Raw genomic sequence first — 13,318 nt, 5'->3', positions numbered from 1 at the left:
TCCTCACAGTAGATTATTTCAATAATCATAAATTTTGGCCTATAGTCAACCAAAATGAGGATAAATTTGTATATAGTAATAAACAAGATCAGAACAGAACAGCAACAATTTAGAACCAAGAAAATCACAGGGGTCCTATGTACCATTTATCAATCATGAGAATGTTGGTATAGGAAAATAATGAATCAAATATGGGAGTGGTCACATTGCGTCACAGGAAATAAGAACTTAAATCAGAAAAGGAAACATCAGTTATAATGACAGTTAATGAAAAAAATCAGAACATATATGTAGAATCTGTACAATAAAACACACTGTCTTGGAGATTAACACACTGTCTTGGAGATTGTGTGATTGATTTATGTTCTTTCATTTTTTACATTTTTTTTTTTTCTTGATAAAAGCACATGAGTGTTCCACAATGCTGTAACCAGTTTCAACTAGCCATCAGTGATCTTCAGACTGCAAGCACATACTAAACAACAGTACTGTCAACAATGTAATGGAAACCACTTGCAGCTAGTACCTTTGGTCTGAATATGACCAATGGCTGGTTGAAATGGGTTATGGCATTCTGAAATGGTCACGTCGAAAGAAATATACACAATAACAGATGTGTAGAATCACACAGTATAAGTTGTGCTCCACAGCCTTTTTAAATGACACAACTATCTATAAGCACCATAAAGAAGCTAGAATTGTTATTATGCTGCAGGTAGTTTCAGAAGTCTGTCATCATCTGGTAGACTTAAGAATTTTAAAATGGTGTGCACCACATGGCCACAATTTTAAAATTTGCCACGTATCTCAGCACTAAACACTCTAATAGAAAGAACTAGTAGAATATAAATAAATTAGAAATAAGGTAACAACTCACTAAACAACAGAGGTATTGTCTGAATTCAGCATGTAGTCCAACTCAAAAAAGATGAAGCAAAGTTTCCAGTCTATTTTGTGTTGTGACCCTTATCTTAAATTATCAATACTAAATACACTGTAGTGCCACAGACACTGGTACAGGCACGCATATTCAAATACAGATAAATGTAAACTGGCAGAATATGGCACTGCTGTCGGCAACACCTACAGACGACACAAGTGTCTGGCACAATTGTTATATTGGTTACTGCTGCTACAATGGCAGTTTATCAAGATTTAATGAGTATGAACATGGTGTTACAGTCGGTGCACAGCATCTCAGAGGTAGCAATGAAGTGGGGATTTTCCTGTATGACCATTTCACATGAGTACTGTGAATATCAGGAATTCGGTAAAACATCAAATCTCCGACATCGCTGCGGCTGAAAAAAGGTCCTGCAAGAATTGGACCAATGATGACTGAAGAGATTGTTCAACTTGACGGAAGTGCAACCCTTCCACAAATTGCTGCAGATTTCAATGCTGGCCCATAAACATGTGTCAGCGTGTGAACCATTCAACGAAACATCATTGATATGGGTGGCTCCATAATTGTGTGGGGTGTGTGCAGTTGGAGTGATATGGGACCCCTGATATGTCTAGATATTACTCTGACAGGTGACGCCACCTAAGCGTCCTGTCTGATCACCTGTATCCATTCATGTCTACTGTGCATTCCAACAGACTTGGGCAATTCCAGCAGACAGTGTGACACCCCACACATCCAGAACTGCTACAGAGTGGCTCCAGTAACACTCTTCTGGGTTAAACATTTCCGCTGGCCACAAACTCTGCAGACATGAACATTATTGAGCGTATCTGTGATAACTTGCAACATGCTGTTCAGAAAAAGACATTGAGGCTTTAACATTTCCAAGTACATTTTGGCCTCTTTTGCAATGTGGGGTCGAGTATCAAAATCACTTTATCGTGCCTCTCAATGTGTTGCGGCCATTTGTCTTTTAATGCTCTGCTCAAACGCATTAATTGCATTTGATAATGAGCACCTGTGATTGTTTCACTTGGTTTTAACACCTCATAGTACATGACACCGAGCTGGTCCCACCAAATGCAGAGCATGATCTTGGAGCTGTGAATATTTGGTTTGGCCATTAACGTGGAAGCATGGGCGGGATATCCCCATGATTTTTTGCATTTAAGGTTATTGTAATGAACACATTTTTTCTACCCAGTCACAATGCAGTGCAGAAATCCCTTCTATTTTTGCGTCTGAAGCAACTATTCACAAACACACAAATGCCGTTCAATGTCACAGCTCTCATGGGACCCAACTTCCTTCTTTCTGAATCAAGCCCATGGCCTTGAGATGTTTTGAAATGGCTTGCTGTGTCATTCCCATTAATTGTGCCAATTCTTCTTGAGTTTGACGCAAGTCTTCACTCAGCAATGTTTCCAATTCTGTATCTTCGAAAACATTCTCTCTTCCACCACTATGCCGTTCTACGACATTACAATCATCGTTCTTGAAGTGGTGAAACCACTCACAACATGTTCTTTCACTAATAGCGTCCTTACCATATGTACGTGAGAGCATTTGATGAGACTCAGCCGTTGTTTTCTTCATACTGAAACAAAACAGTAACACCTCCCGCAAATGACGAGAATTAGGCTCGTAAACAGACAGCTTTGCGATGCAGACACAAATCGACTAATGTTTGAATGATGATATGTTGACTAAGGTCTGAGCTAACTGTCTGACGTCTGCGATCTGTTTCTTTCAACCACTACTTACTGTTTCACCACCCAACGGCAAATGGCGGAAGGAAAGCTGTACACCTTATAATACTTTTCAAAATTTTGGATCTGGGATATACACCATTCCTGAGTCTGCCAGATTATGACATACTGCAAAACCTAGTTGCAGAATAACAAAGTTTTTAGCTACTATATCGTGGTAATACATGACACTCTCATGAGTAAGAAGTGATACTGGTTCACGGTTCCATTTAACATCTCATCTACAGAAAAATTGAGACAGCAAAGTTGCAAATGTTGAGATCCAAGAGTTTCCAGTTAACATTTCCCATGGAATAGTTTTCCCTCACACAAATTCAGGGAGTTGGTACAATAAAAAGCCGCCATTAAGACTGAAACAAAAGATACGAAATTTTAGTCAAAGATAGGCAGCTTGTAAGTGATTAGAGAGACAGAAGATCAAAAAATGATATAAACTTATTAAGATGCTAGTGCACTGGCACACAGACATGGTGGCACTTATTATTATGCAAATTTAAAGACAAATTTTCAGAAGGTGAAAAAGAAGGGTGTGTTGAAATTGTTAATTGGCAAAACATTAAAGTGGAGAGTGGCTTTATCAAAGCATTTGACCAAACATTAAGAGAGCTGAGTTCTGTTGCTTATATCGCTTGTCATGCCAGATCACAAGATGACGATAATACCTTTCAAAGTGTGCTAAGGGCTGACATCCAACAAAGAATTCCTTCTTCATATGTAGGCATATGACAATGAATTACATATTTATATTTATTGTACACATGAAAAGAAAACTGCACTTAAAAACTGAAACATAAAACTTTATTTTCTGCTAAGTATTAATATAATCACTGGCCTACAAGATTACAATTAAGAACCAGTACCGGTGGTTAGTTTTGCAATCAAATAGCAACCAGATGCTAGAGGGAAGCAATTGAGGAAGTTCTACAGACTTCTTACATAGATATTAATACATAAATAAATAAAAAATAACATAAACAAATATAAATAAAAAGACTGGGTGTGGTGGTGGAAAGACAGCTGTGTAGTGCTGGTAATATTGTTACATTCCATCCTGGATTTTCCACTGTTTAAAATAATAATAAAAATAAACAAACCTCTTTCCAGGAGCTCTCTTCAGTATCATATCTCCATATGTCCCTTAGTGGCTGCAAGATCTCATTCAGACCCCCAGTGATTATCAATGAACATCTCATTAGAGCTACTGCACTATGAGAAAACCGGGCACATGGCCAGTTTTTACTCACGTTGCTAATCTGGTTGAATATCCTTTGCTGAATACTGAGTTGCCACAAATCATTCAGGACCTACAAGAAATTGATATATCAGCCTATTTTATTAGTGAATACCCTGAAAATAGTTCTAAAACAATGTATCCATTCACTGCCATAGTCTCTTACACACAAAAATAGCTTGAGGATTTGAATTAAACATCAAGATCTCTAAATATAAAATTCAGATACGAAGCTAAAGCCTTAGTAATCTTGTAATTAAAAAGAGAATGGTTGTTGTACAAGAATATTAACCACTATCATTAAATATGAAGAATTGTAAAGTTATTTTGATAGACTGGAATACATAATATTGATAATGCAAAGGATCAGATAGGTAATTCGTTCTTAATGAATAAATAACACGTACACTCAAGACCAAACAACATGGAGTAAAAAACTCAAGACTTAAATATAAATCACTTAAATTCTGGATGAACAAAAAATAGTTTCAGGAAAGAAAACCACCCACTGCATTGAAGAAGTCTTGAACAGGACATTAGCACAGAAACACGGTGATGATAACGAAGAGGAGGAAGAGGACATCATCTCATGATGCACATTTGCAATTCATTTGGTTTGCATACAGGAGACATGTCAAAAATTTATAACACAGTTACAATGATTTTACACTAATAAATAATAATACTGTAATGATATTTCTTGGAATATGTAACACATTGTATCCAGCTCAAATTTCCTGTTTGTCCTCCATGAATTCATCCACTGAGTAATAACATTTCATTGTCAGTACTTCACAAAGCTTTCTTTTAAGTGGACCTAAAGTCATCTGCATCAACTTGTTCCGTTTTAATTTATTACAGATTTTCATTCCATGTATTGAGGTCCCGGAGCATAATGTCTGAGGCAGTGGGTGGGGAGCATAAAATTTTCTTTCTTTCTAGTATCATGCTAATGGACAAAATGGTTTCCCTCAAATAATTTGTCTGGTGTACAAAAAGACAATAATCTCCTAGAATGGCAGAGTTAATATTTTAAGTTTTCTAAATAATGGAGTTCATGAATAGTAGTTCATGTCCTGAACTTGCATTCCTCAGAACAGAAAACATGCACATGATCACTCATTCATTCTCTCCCCATTTCTTCCTATACTGTCATGTAACTAAGGACAAGTAGATTCAGATACAGTATGTGAGTAAATGTAAAAATGGTAAATGGTAATGAGAAGTAAAAGCTAGGAATGGAAGGGGATAGGGATTGAAAAAGTGAGAAGAGGGAAGGGGCAGAGAGAGGTTAGGGTTCAGAGGCCAAAGGATATGTTGGAAGAACTGTTCTCAAGTACACAGTTCAGAAAAGCTAATGTTTCTAGAGAAAACTCTAGAGTTTTGAAGCAGAGGAAAAGGAAGACCAAAGTAATGCCTCATCAATGAAGAGATCATGGAAGACAGAGCACAAGATCAGTTTGAGGAAGGAAATTGGCTCTGTCCTTTTCAAAGGAACCATCCTGGCATTTGTGGTAAGTAGTTTAGGAACACTACAGAAAACCTAAAACTATCAATAACCAGTTGGTCAACCTCTGGCATTTATGCAACCTGTTATTCAACTTGGCATCGATTGACAGAGATGTTGGATGTCCTCCTGAGGGATATTATACCAAATTCTGTCCAACTGGTGCATTAGACCATCAAAAACGTGAGCTGGATGGAGAGCCTTGCCCATAATGCTCCAAAATTTTCAGTTGTGGAGAGATCTGGCAACCTTGATGGCGAAAGTAGGGTTTGGAAAGCATGAAGACAAGCAGTAGAAACTCTCACCCTGTGTGGGCAGGCATTACCTTGCTGAATTGTAAGCCCAGGATGACTTGCCATGAAGGGCAACACAACAGGGTGTAGAATTATCAACAAGATACCACTGTTCCATAAAAACACAGGAGAACTGCCGGATATCAGTAACTTCCTGCCATGATATTTCGGCGCAGAGTCTTCTGGCAATCTTCAGGTGAGTGCCACTGTAGTAGTACTGGCGAGTACGCGCTGAGCTCCACTATTTAAAGCCGTACTGAGGAGACATTGCTCATGCGTTGCTCAGCATGCGCGTTCATAACGGCTCCGTGTGCTGTGCCTCGCGCCCTCCACTGTGAAAGCCTGGCACAGGAAATCAGGTCGATTTCCATCTTTATGCAGATAACTACATTGACTACAAAGTTTCTCTATAACAGTATTCCAAGCAGAGTTTAGCTGATAACCATTATCTCGATTGACGAGAGTCTCGTCAGACAATCTTATTTCCACAGATTCATTGATAATCGAGCTCCAAAAGTTTGATGTATGGGCCAACATTTTTGTGTCGTCGTAATTCATGGAATGATCTGTGTAAATACAATGTTCGGCGATTGCGGACTTGGTGGGTTGGAAAAGGCGAGTATGCCGTTGGTGTTCCACAATGCGTTCCTGCACTGTTCGTGTTGTTTGCCCTATATATGATTTGCCGCAATCACACGGAATTTTGTAAACACCTGGTTTACGCAGGCCCAGGTCGTCTTTAACGGATCCCACCAGTGAGGAAATTTTGCAAGGGGGGGGGGGGGGGGGGGGCGGCGAAAGATGACTCTCACTTGATACTTTCTCAATATTCTGCCTATCTGTGAAGAAATATTCCCAATAAATGGTAGATAAACAGTCGACCTGAAGACCTCTTCCTGTTCCTTGTCCCATCATTTGTAGGTCTTCATCACTCTGTTAACTTGCCTAGGTGAAAAGCCATTCTTCAAAAATACTTTTTGCAGGTGTTCCAGTTTCGCTTGAAGACTGTCGGCGTCAGAGATAGTATGGGCGTACCACCAAAATACTGTTGGTTTTAAAGTGGCAGAGTTGAGTGCTCTCTCCTCAAAATCCTCCATAAAAAGATTGGCTACCAGGGAAGACTAAGGATTCCCCATGGTGACACCGTCAGATTGTTCGTAAAATTCGTTGTTAAGTATAAAATATGTAGAGGAGACAGGTGCTCAAACAATGCTGTAATGTCTGCACCAAACATATTGCCAATGAGATGTAGTGAGTCCACCAGAGGCACCTTTGTGAACAGTGAAACCACATCAAGACTGACCAATAAGTCATTACTTTGCAGTTGTAGTGACTGAAGTCGACTGATAAAATCACCAGAATTCTTTATGTGATGTGCGCACTTGCCTATTATTGATTTCAGCAAAGATGCCAAGAATTTTGCTAGGTCGTAGGTGGCTGCTCCACTGTTACTCACAACTGGACACAATGGCACATTTTCCTTGTGGATCTTAGGCAGTCCATATAGCCTAGGTGGAACTGAACTGTTTGGTTTCAGTCTCTTGATGACCTCCTTCGGTAGAGAACTATTTGATAAAAGTTCTGCCGTTTTTCGCACCACTCGGCTCGTGGGATCCTTATCGATTTTGTGATACGTTGAATCACATAATAAAACATTGATCTTATTAATATAGACATCCCTTGGTATGACGACAGTAGCATTTCCTTTGTCAGATTTTAAGACTACTGTATCCACATCTGCTTGTAAGTTACGGAGGGCTATCCTCTCCCTGGGCAAGATGTTATTCTTCACTGGTGCACCCCTGATCAATACACGGCAAAACTCTCGAAGAACTTCCTCCACTTCATCTGTATCAAGACGGTGTACAGCTTCTTCGATGGTACTGATGAAATCCACTAGTGGCTGTGAAACAGGTGTGGGAGGAAAATTCAGTCCTTTTGCTAGCACAGACACAGTCACGTCATCTAAAGTTTTCTCTGTCAAATTAACAACAGATCGTCGAGTTGGAACTTCCTGCTGCATCTGTTTAGAAAGTCTGTCAATCTTGGCAGTCTGCCTCGTCACAGCTTTATCATGGCCCCAGTTTGCTTTAGCCCATGTCACACCATCCACCCAGTCCCACAACAGAGAAGACAGTCTTGCTGCCAATTCCAAATGTATGTGGAACATGTCCTTTTACACAGAAGCCAATTCACGCCGAGTAAAATGAATCCTTTCTCTCACCAAAGCCATGCTTGCTTTACGTTTGATATTTTTTGCAGCAGTGGTATTTATGAAATGCACAATTTTGGCGAACTTTGGAATAATGCCCTTGTCTCTGCAACTTAATAAGAATATCAATGAGCTCAGCAGCCTCGCTCTTCTTTCATGTAACTTGTCAAATCTTCGAATACATTCCATCACTTCCTCCCCGTAGAGTTGCTTGATGTGATGCTTAAAGCTTTCCCGGCCTACTGATTGTTCCATAAAAACACGGGAGAACTGCCGGATATCAGTAACGTACTGCCACAATATTTCAGCGCAGAGTCTTCTGGCCATCTTCAGGTGAGTGCCACTGTAGTAGTACTGGCAAGTACGCACTGAGCTCCACTTTTAAAGCCATACTGAGGTGACATTGGGCATGTGCTGCTCAGCGTGTGCGTTCATAATGGCTCCGTGCGCTGCGCCTCGCGCCCTGCACTGTGAAAGCCTGGCATATCGGTATCAGGTCGATTTCCATCTTTATGCAGATAACTACGTCGACTATGAAGTTTCTCTACAACAGGATTCCAAGCAGAGTTTAGCTGATAACTGTTATCCCTTAATCTTTTCCACTTTCTTTGAAAAAAAAAAAAAATTAAAAATATCTTGTAAATGTAAGCACTGTACAACAAAAGATTTGGAAAAGCAACAGAAATGATTCTTGTGAGTCATTCATATTTCTTGTTTTCAGATATATGGGCTGCAAATACAATGATGGAACTTCAGCTACAATATCAAGCTGCCCTATCAATTTTTCAACAAAATTAGCAAGTTTACTTACTTCTGCTTGGACGTATCAACAAAATTCAATCATCTTGCTTTTCAGTGAGCAATCTCCTTTAATCCAAAAGTATTTATGTTCTACAACAACTTACCTACATCATCATAATCATGAACTGGTTTACTCACTGTCAAGCGTCATGGCCTCAGTTCTTAAGTAAATGAATCTAAAAATAGATGTCTCCGTTCACAGTGATCTTCAGTTCTTCTTAATATAATGTGAATAGGTAGGCCAATAATCTTTTTTGCTTGATCCAAGCATCTATTTACTGCTCTTCCTCACAGCCTTCTGTATTCAGTTTTGCCTTGCAAGATGACTTCTTTCTTAGTTGTATTCTTCTCTTTTCAAAATGTACCAAAAGAAAGGAAAGTATCTTTGGCTGACATGGCATGATACGCTTCTTGTGATGCTAGTTCTTCTATAATGGAAGCATCAGTTCTTCTTGGTGTCTTGTATCTTATCTTCATTGTCCTTATGCACGATTTAAGTTGGTGGCTATAGAATTGTTTGGCAGTCAGTTTCAAATGCCAGTTCTCTAATTTTTTTCAATAGTTTCTTGAAAGGGACATCACCTTCCCTCTGGGGATTCCCATTTGAGTTCCTGAGGCATCTCCGTAACACTTACTTGCTGTTCGAACCTCTGAGCTGTTTTGATGTCTTCCTTCAATCCAACCTGGTACGGATCCCAAACACTCAAGCAGTACTCAAGAATAGGTCGCATCAGCATCCTACATGCAGTCTTCTTTGCAGGTGAAGCACTCTTTCCTAAAATTGTCCCAATAAACCAAAGACGACCATTTACCTTTCCTAAGACAGTTTTCAAATGCTCATTCCATCTCATACCACTTTGCAACCTTACACCCAAATATTTAAACGACTTGACTGTGACAAGGATAACACTAGTAATACTGTATCCGAACATCATGTATCTGTGAACTTATTCCATATGCTTGTGCCTTCATTAACAGCCTGGAATGGGGCACCATGTCAAATGCTTTCTGGAAATATAGAAATATACGATCTGCCTGTTGCCCTTCATCTGTAGTTCTCTGTAACCGCGTGAGAAAGGGGAAAGCTGAGTTTTTCACAAGCAATGTGTTCTAAAACCAAGTTAATTTGTGGACATAAAAGCTTCTTAGTCTCAAGCAAGTTTATTATATTCAAACTGAGAATATGTTCAAGGATTCTGCAGCAAATAGAATTTAAGGATATTGGTCGGAAATTTTTCTAGTCTGTTCTTTTATCCTTCTTATATGCTGGAGTCACCTGCGGTTTTTCCATTTGCTTGGGAATTTGTGCTGGGTGAGAGATACATGATAAATGCAAGCTAGGTAAAGTGCCAAATGCTGCAGAGTACTCTTTGTAAAATCGAACTGGGATTCATTCCAGACCTGGTGATTTATTTGCTTTCAAATCTTTCAGTTGTCTCTCTACACCAGGTATGCTTATTAATATGTCCAATGATCAAATGACGGTGCGTTTGTATGATTCTCCTGTGTGAACGATTTCTTGAATGTGAAATTTAAAGCTTCAGCTTTTGTTTTGCTATCTCCAACTGCCACACCAGACTCCATGGAAGCCTTAGGTCTGCTTAACGATTTTATATACAACCAGAATTTTCTAGGGTTCTCTACCAGATCATATGCTAAGGTGTGGCGGTAGTGGTTGTTGTATGCTTCGTGCATAGATCTTTTCATAGACACACGAATCTCTACCAACCTTCACTTGTCATCATTTGTGCATCCCTAAGATCTGGCCTATTTGTAGCTACGAGCTCTGAGATACTTCCATTGTGTGCTGCCGAGCTGGCTGCTTAAGGTAATTTTCAGAAAATGTGTTTAAAAGTATTTCACATGACTGTCTGTCTGCACCCTCCCCACAATAATCTACACATCCCAGTCTATACTGAGCAAGTTTAAGTTGCCTCCAACTAGTATAGCTTGGTCTGAGTATAAACACACTACTGACCATAGACTTTCTTTGAATGACTCTAGAATTGTCACAGCGGAATTGGGTAGCCAGCAAAAAGATCCAATAATTAACTTAGTTTTGCCTACACCTGTTACACATGACCAGATGACTTCACTTTAACACTCAACTTTGACCTCAATAGAGAGAATATTTTTGCCAACTGCAATGAACGCTCCCTCTCCTACGGCCTCTAACCAACTATTACAACTACAAACGCTTTTTCGCCATATTGTTGCTAACCACTGAGATTCCCAATAGAAATTCATGTTCACTGACATTGGTGCATACGGAATACCACCATATTCAACAGCGTTTAAGAATTCATTGCATTATAAAAATTTAATTGAGGAAGAAATTACATTTTCTCAAAGCAGGCTGTTACAAATACAAATACAAATGTTTTATTCCACCGTTGGGCATATTTACATGCAATTGGAGTCGTCAGTATTTACATAATAATAATAACAATAATAATAGTATAAACTACTGGCTACCAAGCCAGTGGGTGTGTTGGACCTTCCATCGAGCTACAGACCCCCTTGTAGATGTCTCCTGCAGACGGGGACGAAACGTTGGGAATTAACACAGAATTCATCAACCGACCATGACATAACAGCTCGGATAATTAAAATGGACACGACAAATGTAAATAACGATAAGAAGTTTCCTAATAATAGTTCAGTGAATGACAAATAAATAATCAGATAATTAACAATAAGTATATGAAAAAGTAATAAAATAAACTAGAAAGAAACTTCCACATGGAAAAAAATATATTAAAAACAAAGATTCCAAGACTTACCAAGCGGGAAAGCGCCGGTAGACAGGCACAATAAATAAAACACACAAGCACACACACAGAATTTCTAGCTTTCGCAACCGACGGTTGCTTCTTCAGGAAAGAGGGAAGGAGCAACCGTCGGTTGCGAAAGCTAGAAATTCTGTGTGTGTGTTTGTGTGTTTTATTTATTGTGCCTGTCTACCGGCGCTTTCCCGCTTGGTAAGTCTTGGAATCTTTGTTTTTAAAGTAATAAAATAGTTGCACAATATGGCTTATGTATAGTTTGCAGTTAATTTATAGTTCATTCTCACAACGAAAGAGGGTCATTTGTCACATACTCAAGGAACTCTTGAGCAGAGTAAATTACTTTACTTCTGACCCACCTCCAAAGACTAGTTCTAAATTTATTTACTTGCACTGTGTAGGCATTTTCAGGTAATTTGTTGAAGTAGACAGGACCAAGATATTTGTAGCTGTTATGTGTCTTTGCAAGCATAGCATATGGCATATTAATTGTATGTCCACTTCTTATGTTATGGTCATGAACTGTTCTCCTTACGTCAAATTTACTTAGATTTTCTTTAACATGGACAAGGTAGTTGTAAATACACAGGCCAGGCACTGTCATTATATTTAGTTTCTTAAAACAATCTCGACATGATTCATATGTGCTAAGTTCTGCTACGCATCTTATGGCTTTCTTTTGCCATTTAAACACTAATTTTGAGCCTACGGATTTGCCCCATAATAGTATTCCATAATTCAGGTGCAAATGGAAGAATGCAAAATACGCATATAACAGAAGTTCTTTACTGACACTGCCCCTCAGCTTCTACAGCAGACATATGGCACGTGCCAATTTGCTACATATCTTCCCTGTGTGAGTATCCCAGCTGAGCTTTTGATCTATATGAAAGTAGTGCACCTCTCCATTGCCACTGCCATGCTGTGTTGCATATTTTCAAGATTGGTATCACATGTGATGAGTATTGTGTCATCAGCATATAGCACTGCATCACATGATACAATTGCAGGTAAATCATTTATATAAATAATGAAAAGGAAAGTTCCAAGAACAGATCCTTGAGGTACACCCTTTACAACTGGGAGACATTCTGACATTTGATTATTTGCCTTAACTAACTGTTTTCTATTGTCCAAGTATGACTGCATTAGACATAGAGCAGTCTCTCTCACTCTGTAGTGGTACAGATTTTTTATGACAATATTGTGGGAGACCAAATCAAAAGCTTTTCTGAGGTCCAACAATGTTGCACAGATAATATCTTTATTTTCAAAACAACTGTATATTTTTGCTACTCTCAACGAAGACTAGATCTGAAACCATACTGTGAGGAGGTGATTATATTATCATCTTCAAAATATTTACTCATCTGTTTATGCATGCAGTATTCTATTATTTTTTATATAATGGGTATAAGTGATACTGGTTGATAGTTATCGGGTGATGCTGTATCTCCTTTCTTAAGTACTGGTTTAACTATAGATATTTTTAGACATTCTGGATAGTCACCTTCATTTAAAATTTTCTTGATTATTTCAGTCAGTGGCGTTACAATTTGATTTCTGATGTATTTAATAACATAATTTGAGAGACCATAGTAATCCTCCGCTCTAGAATTACTGAGCTTAGCTACTGATTCATCGACCATCTTTTCTGTTACACAAGTCCAGTGAAAGCTGTCTGTCTGCTTACTGTTCATTTCTGGCAGCAGTGCCTCTGCCTTGCTCATGTTCTCCATTATGTTGTTATCTGATTGAGAACTGGCAAAATACGCATTTAGAATATCAGGTGGAATTGATGTCTGGTATACT

At 38.8% G+C, this 13,318-nt stretch overlaps 1 protein-coding gene across 5 annotated transcripts in view; it reads right to left on the bottom strand.

The window, feature by feature from the left end:
* The window catches only part of LOC126354812 (tRNA wybutosine-synthesizing protein 4-like), a 58,667-nt gene that overhangs the window by 11,199 nt on the left and 34,150 nt on the right, over window positions 1-13,318 (bottom strand). For all 5 annotated transcript variants that reach the window (XM_050004748.1, XM_050004746.1, XM_050004749.1 and 2 more), the window contains one exon: window positions 3,771-3,980. In XM_050004748.1, the coding sequence (XP_049860705.1) occupies window positions 3,771-3,980 (210 nt within the window). The remainder of the gene's footprint in view (window positions 1-3,770; window positions 3,981-13,318) is intronic.

Source organism: Schistocerca gregaria, chromosome 3 (assembly GCF_023897955.1).
Source record: "Schistocerca gregaria isolate iqSchGreg1 chromosome 3, iqSchGreg1.2, whole genome shotgun sequence".
In the NCBI taxonomy this organism is placed as follows: domain Eukaryota; kingdom Metazoa; phylum Arthropoda; class Insecta; order Orthoptera; family Acrididae; genus Schistocerca; species Schistocerca gregaria.
This window is presented reverse-complemented; position numbering and strand designations above follow the sequence as displayed.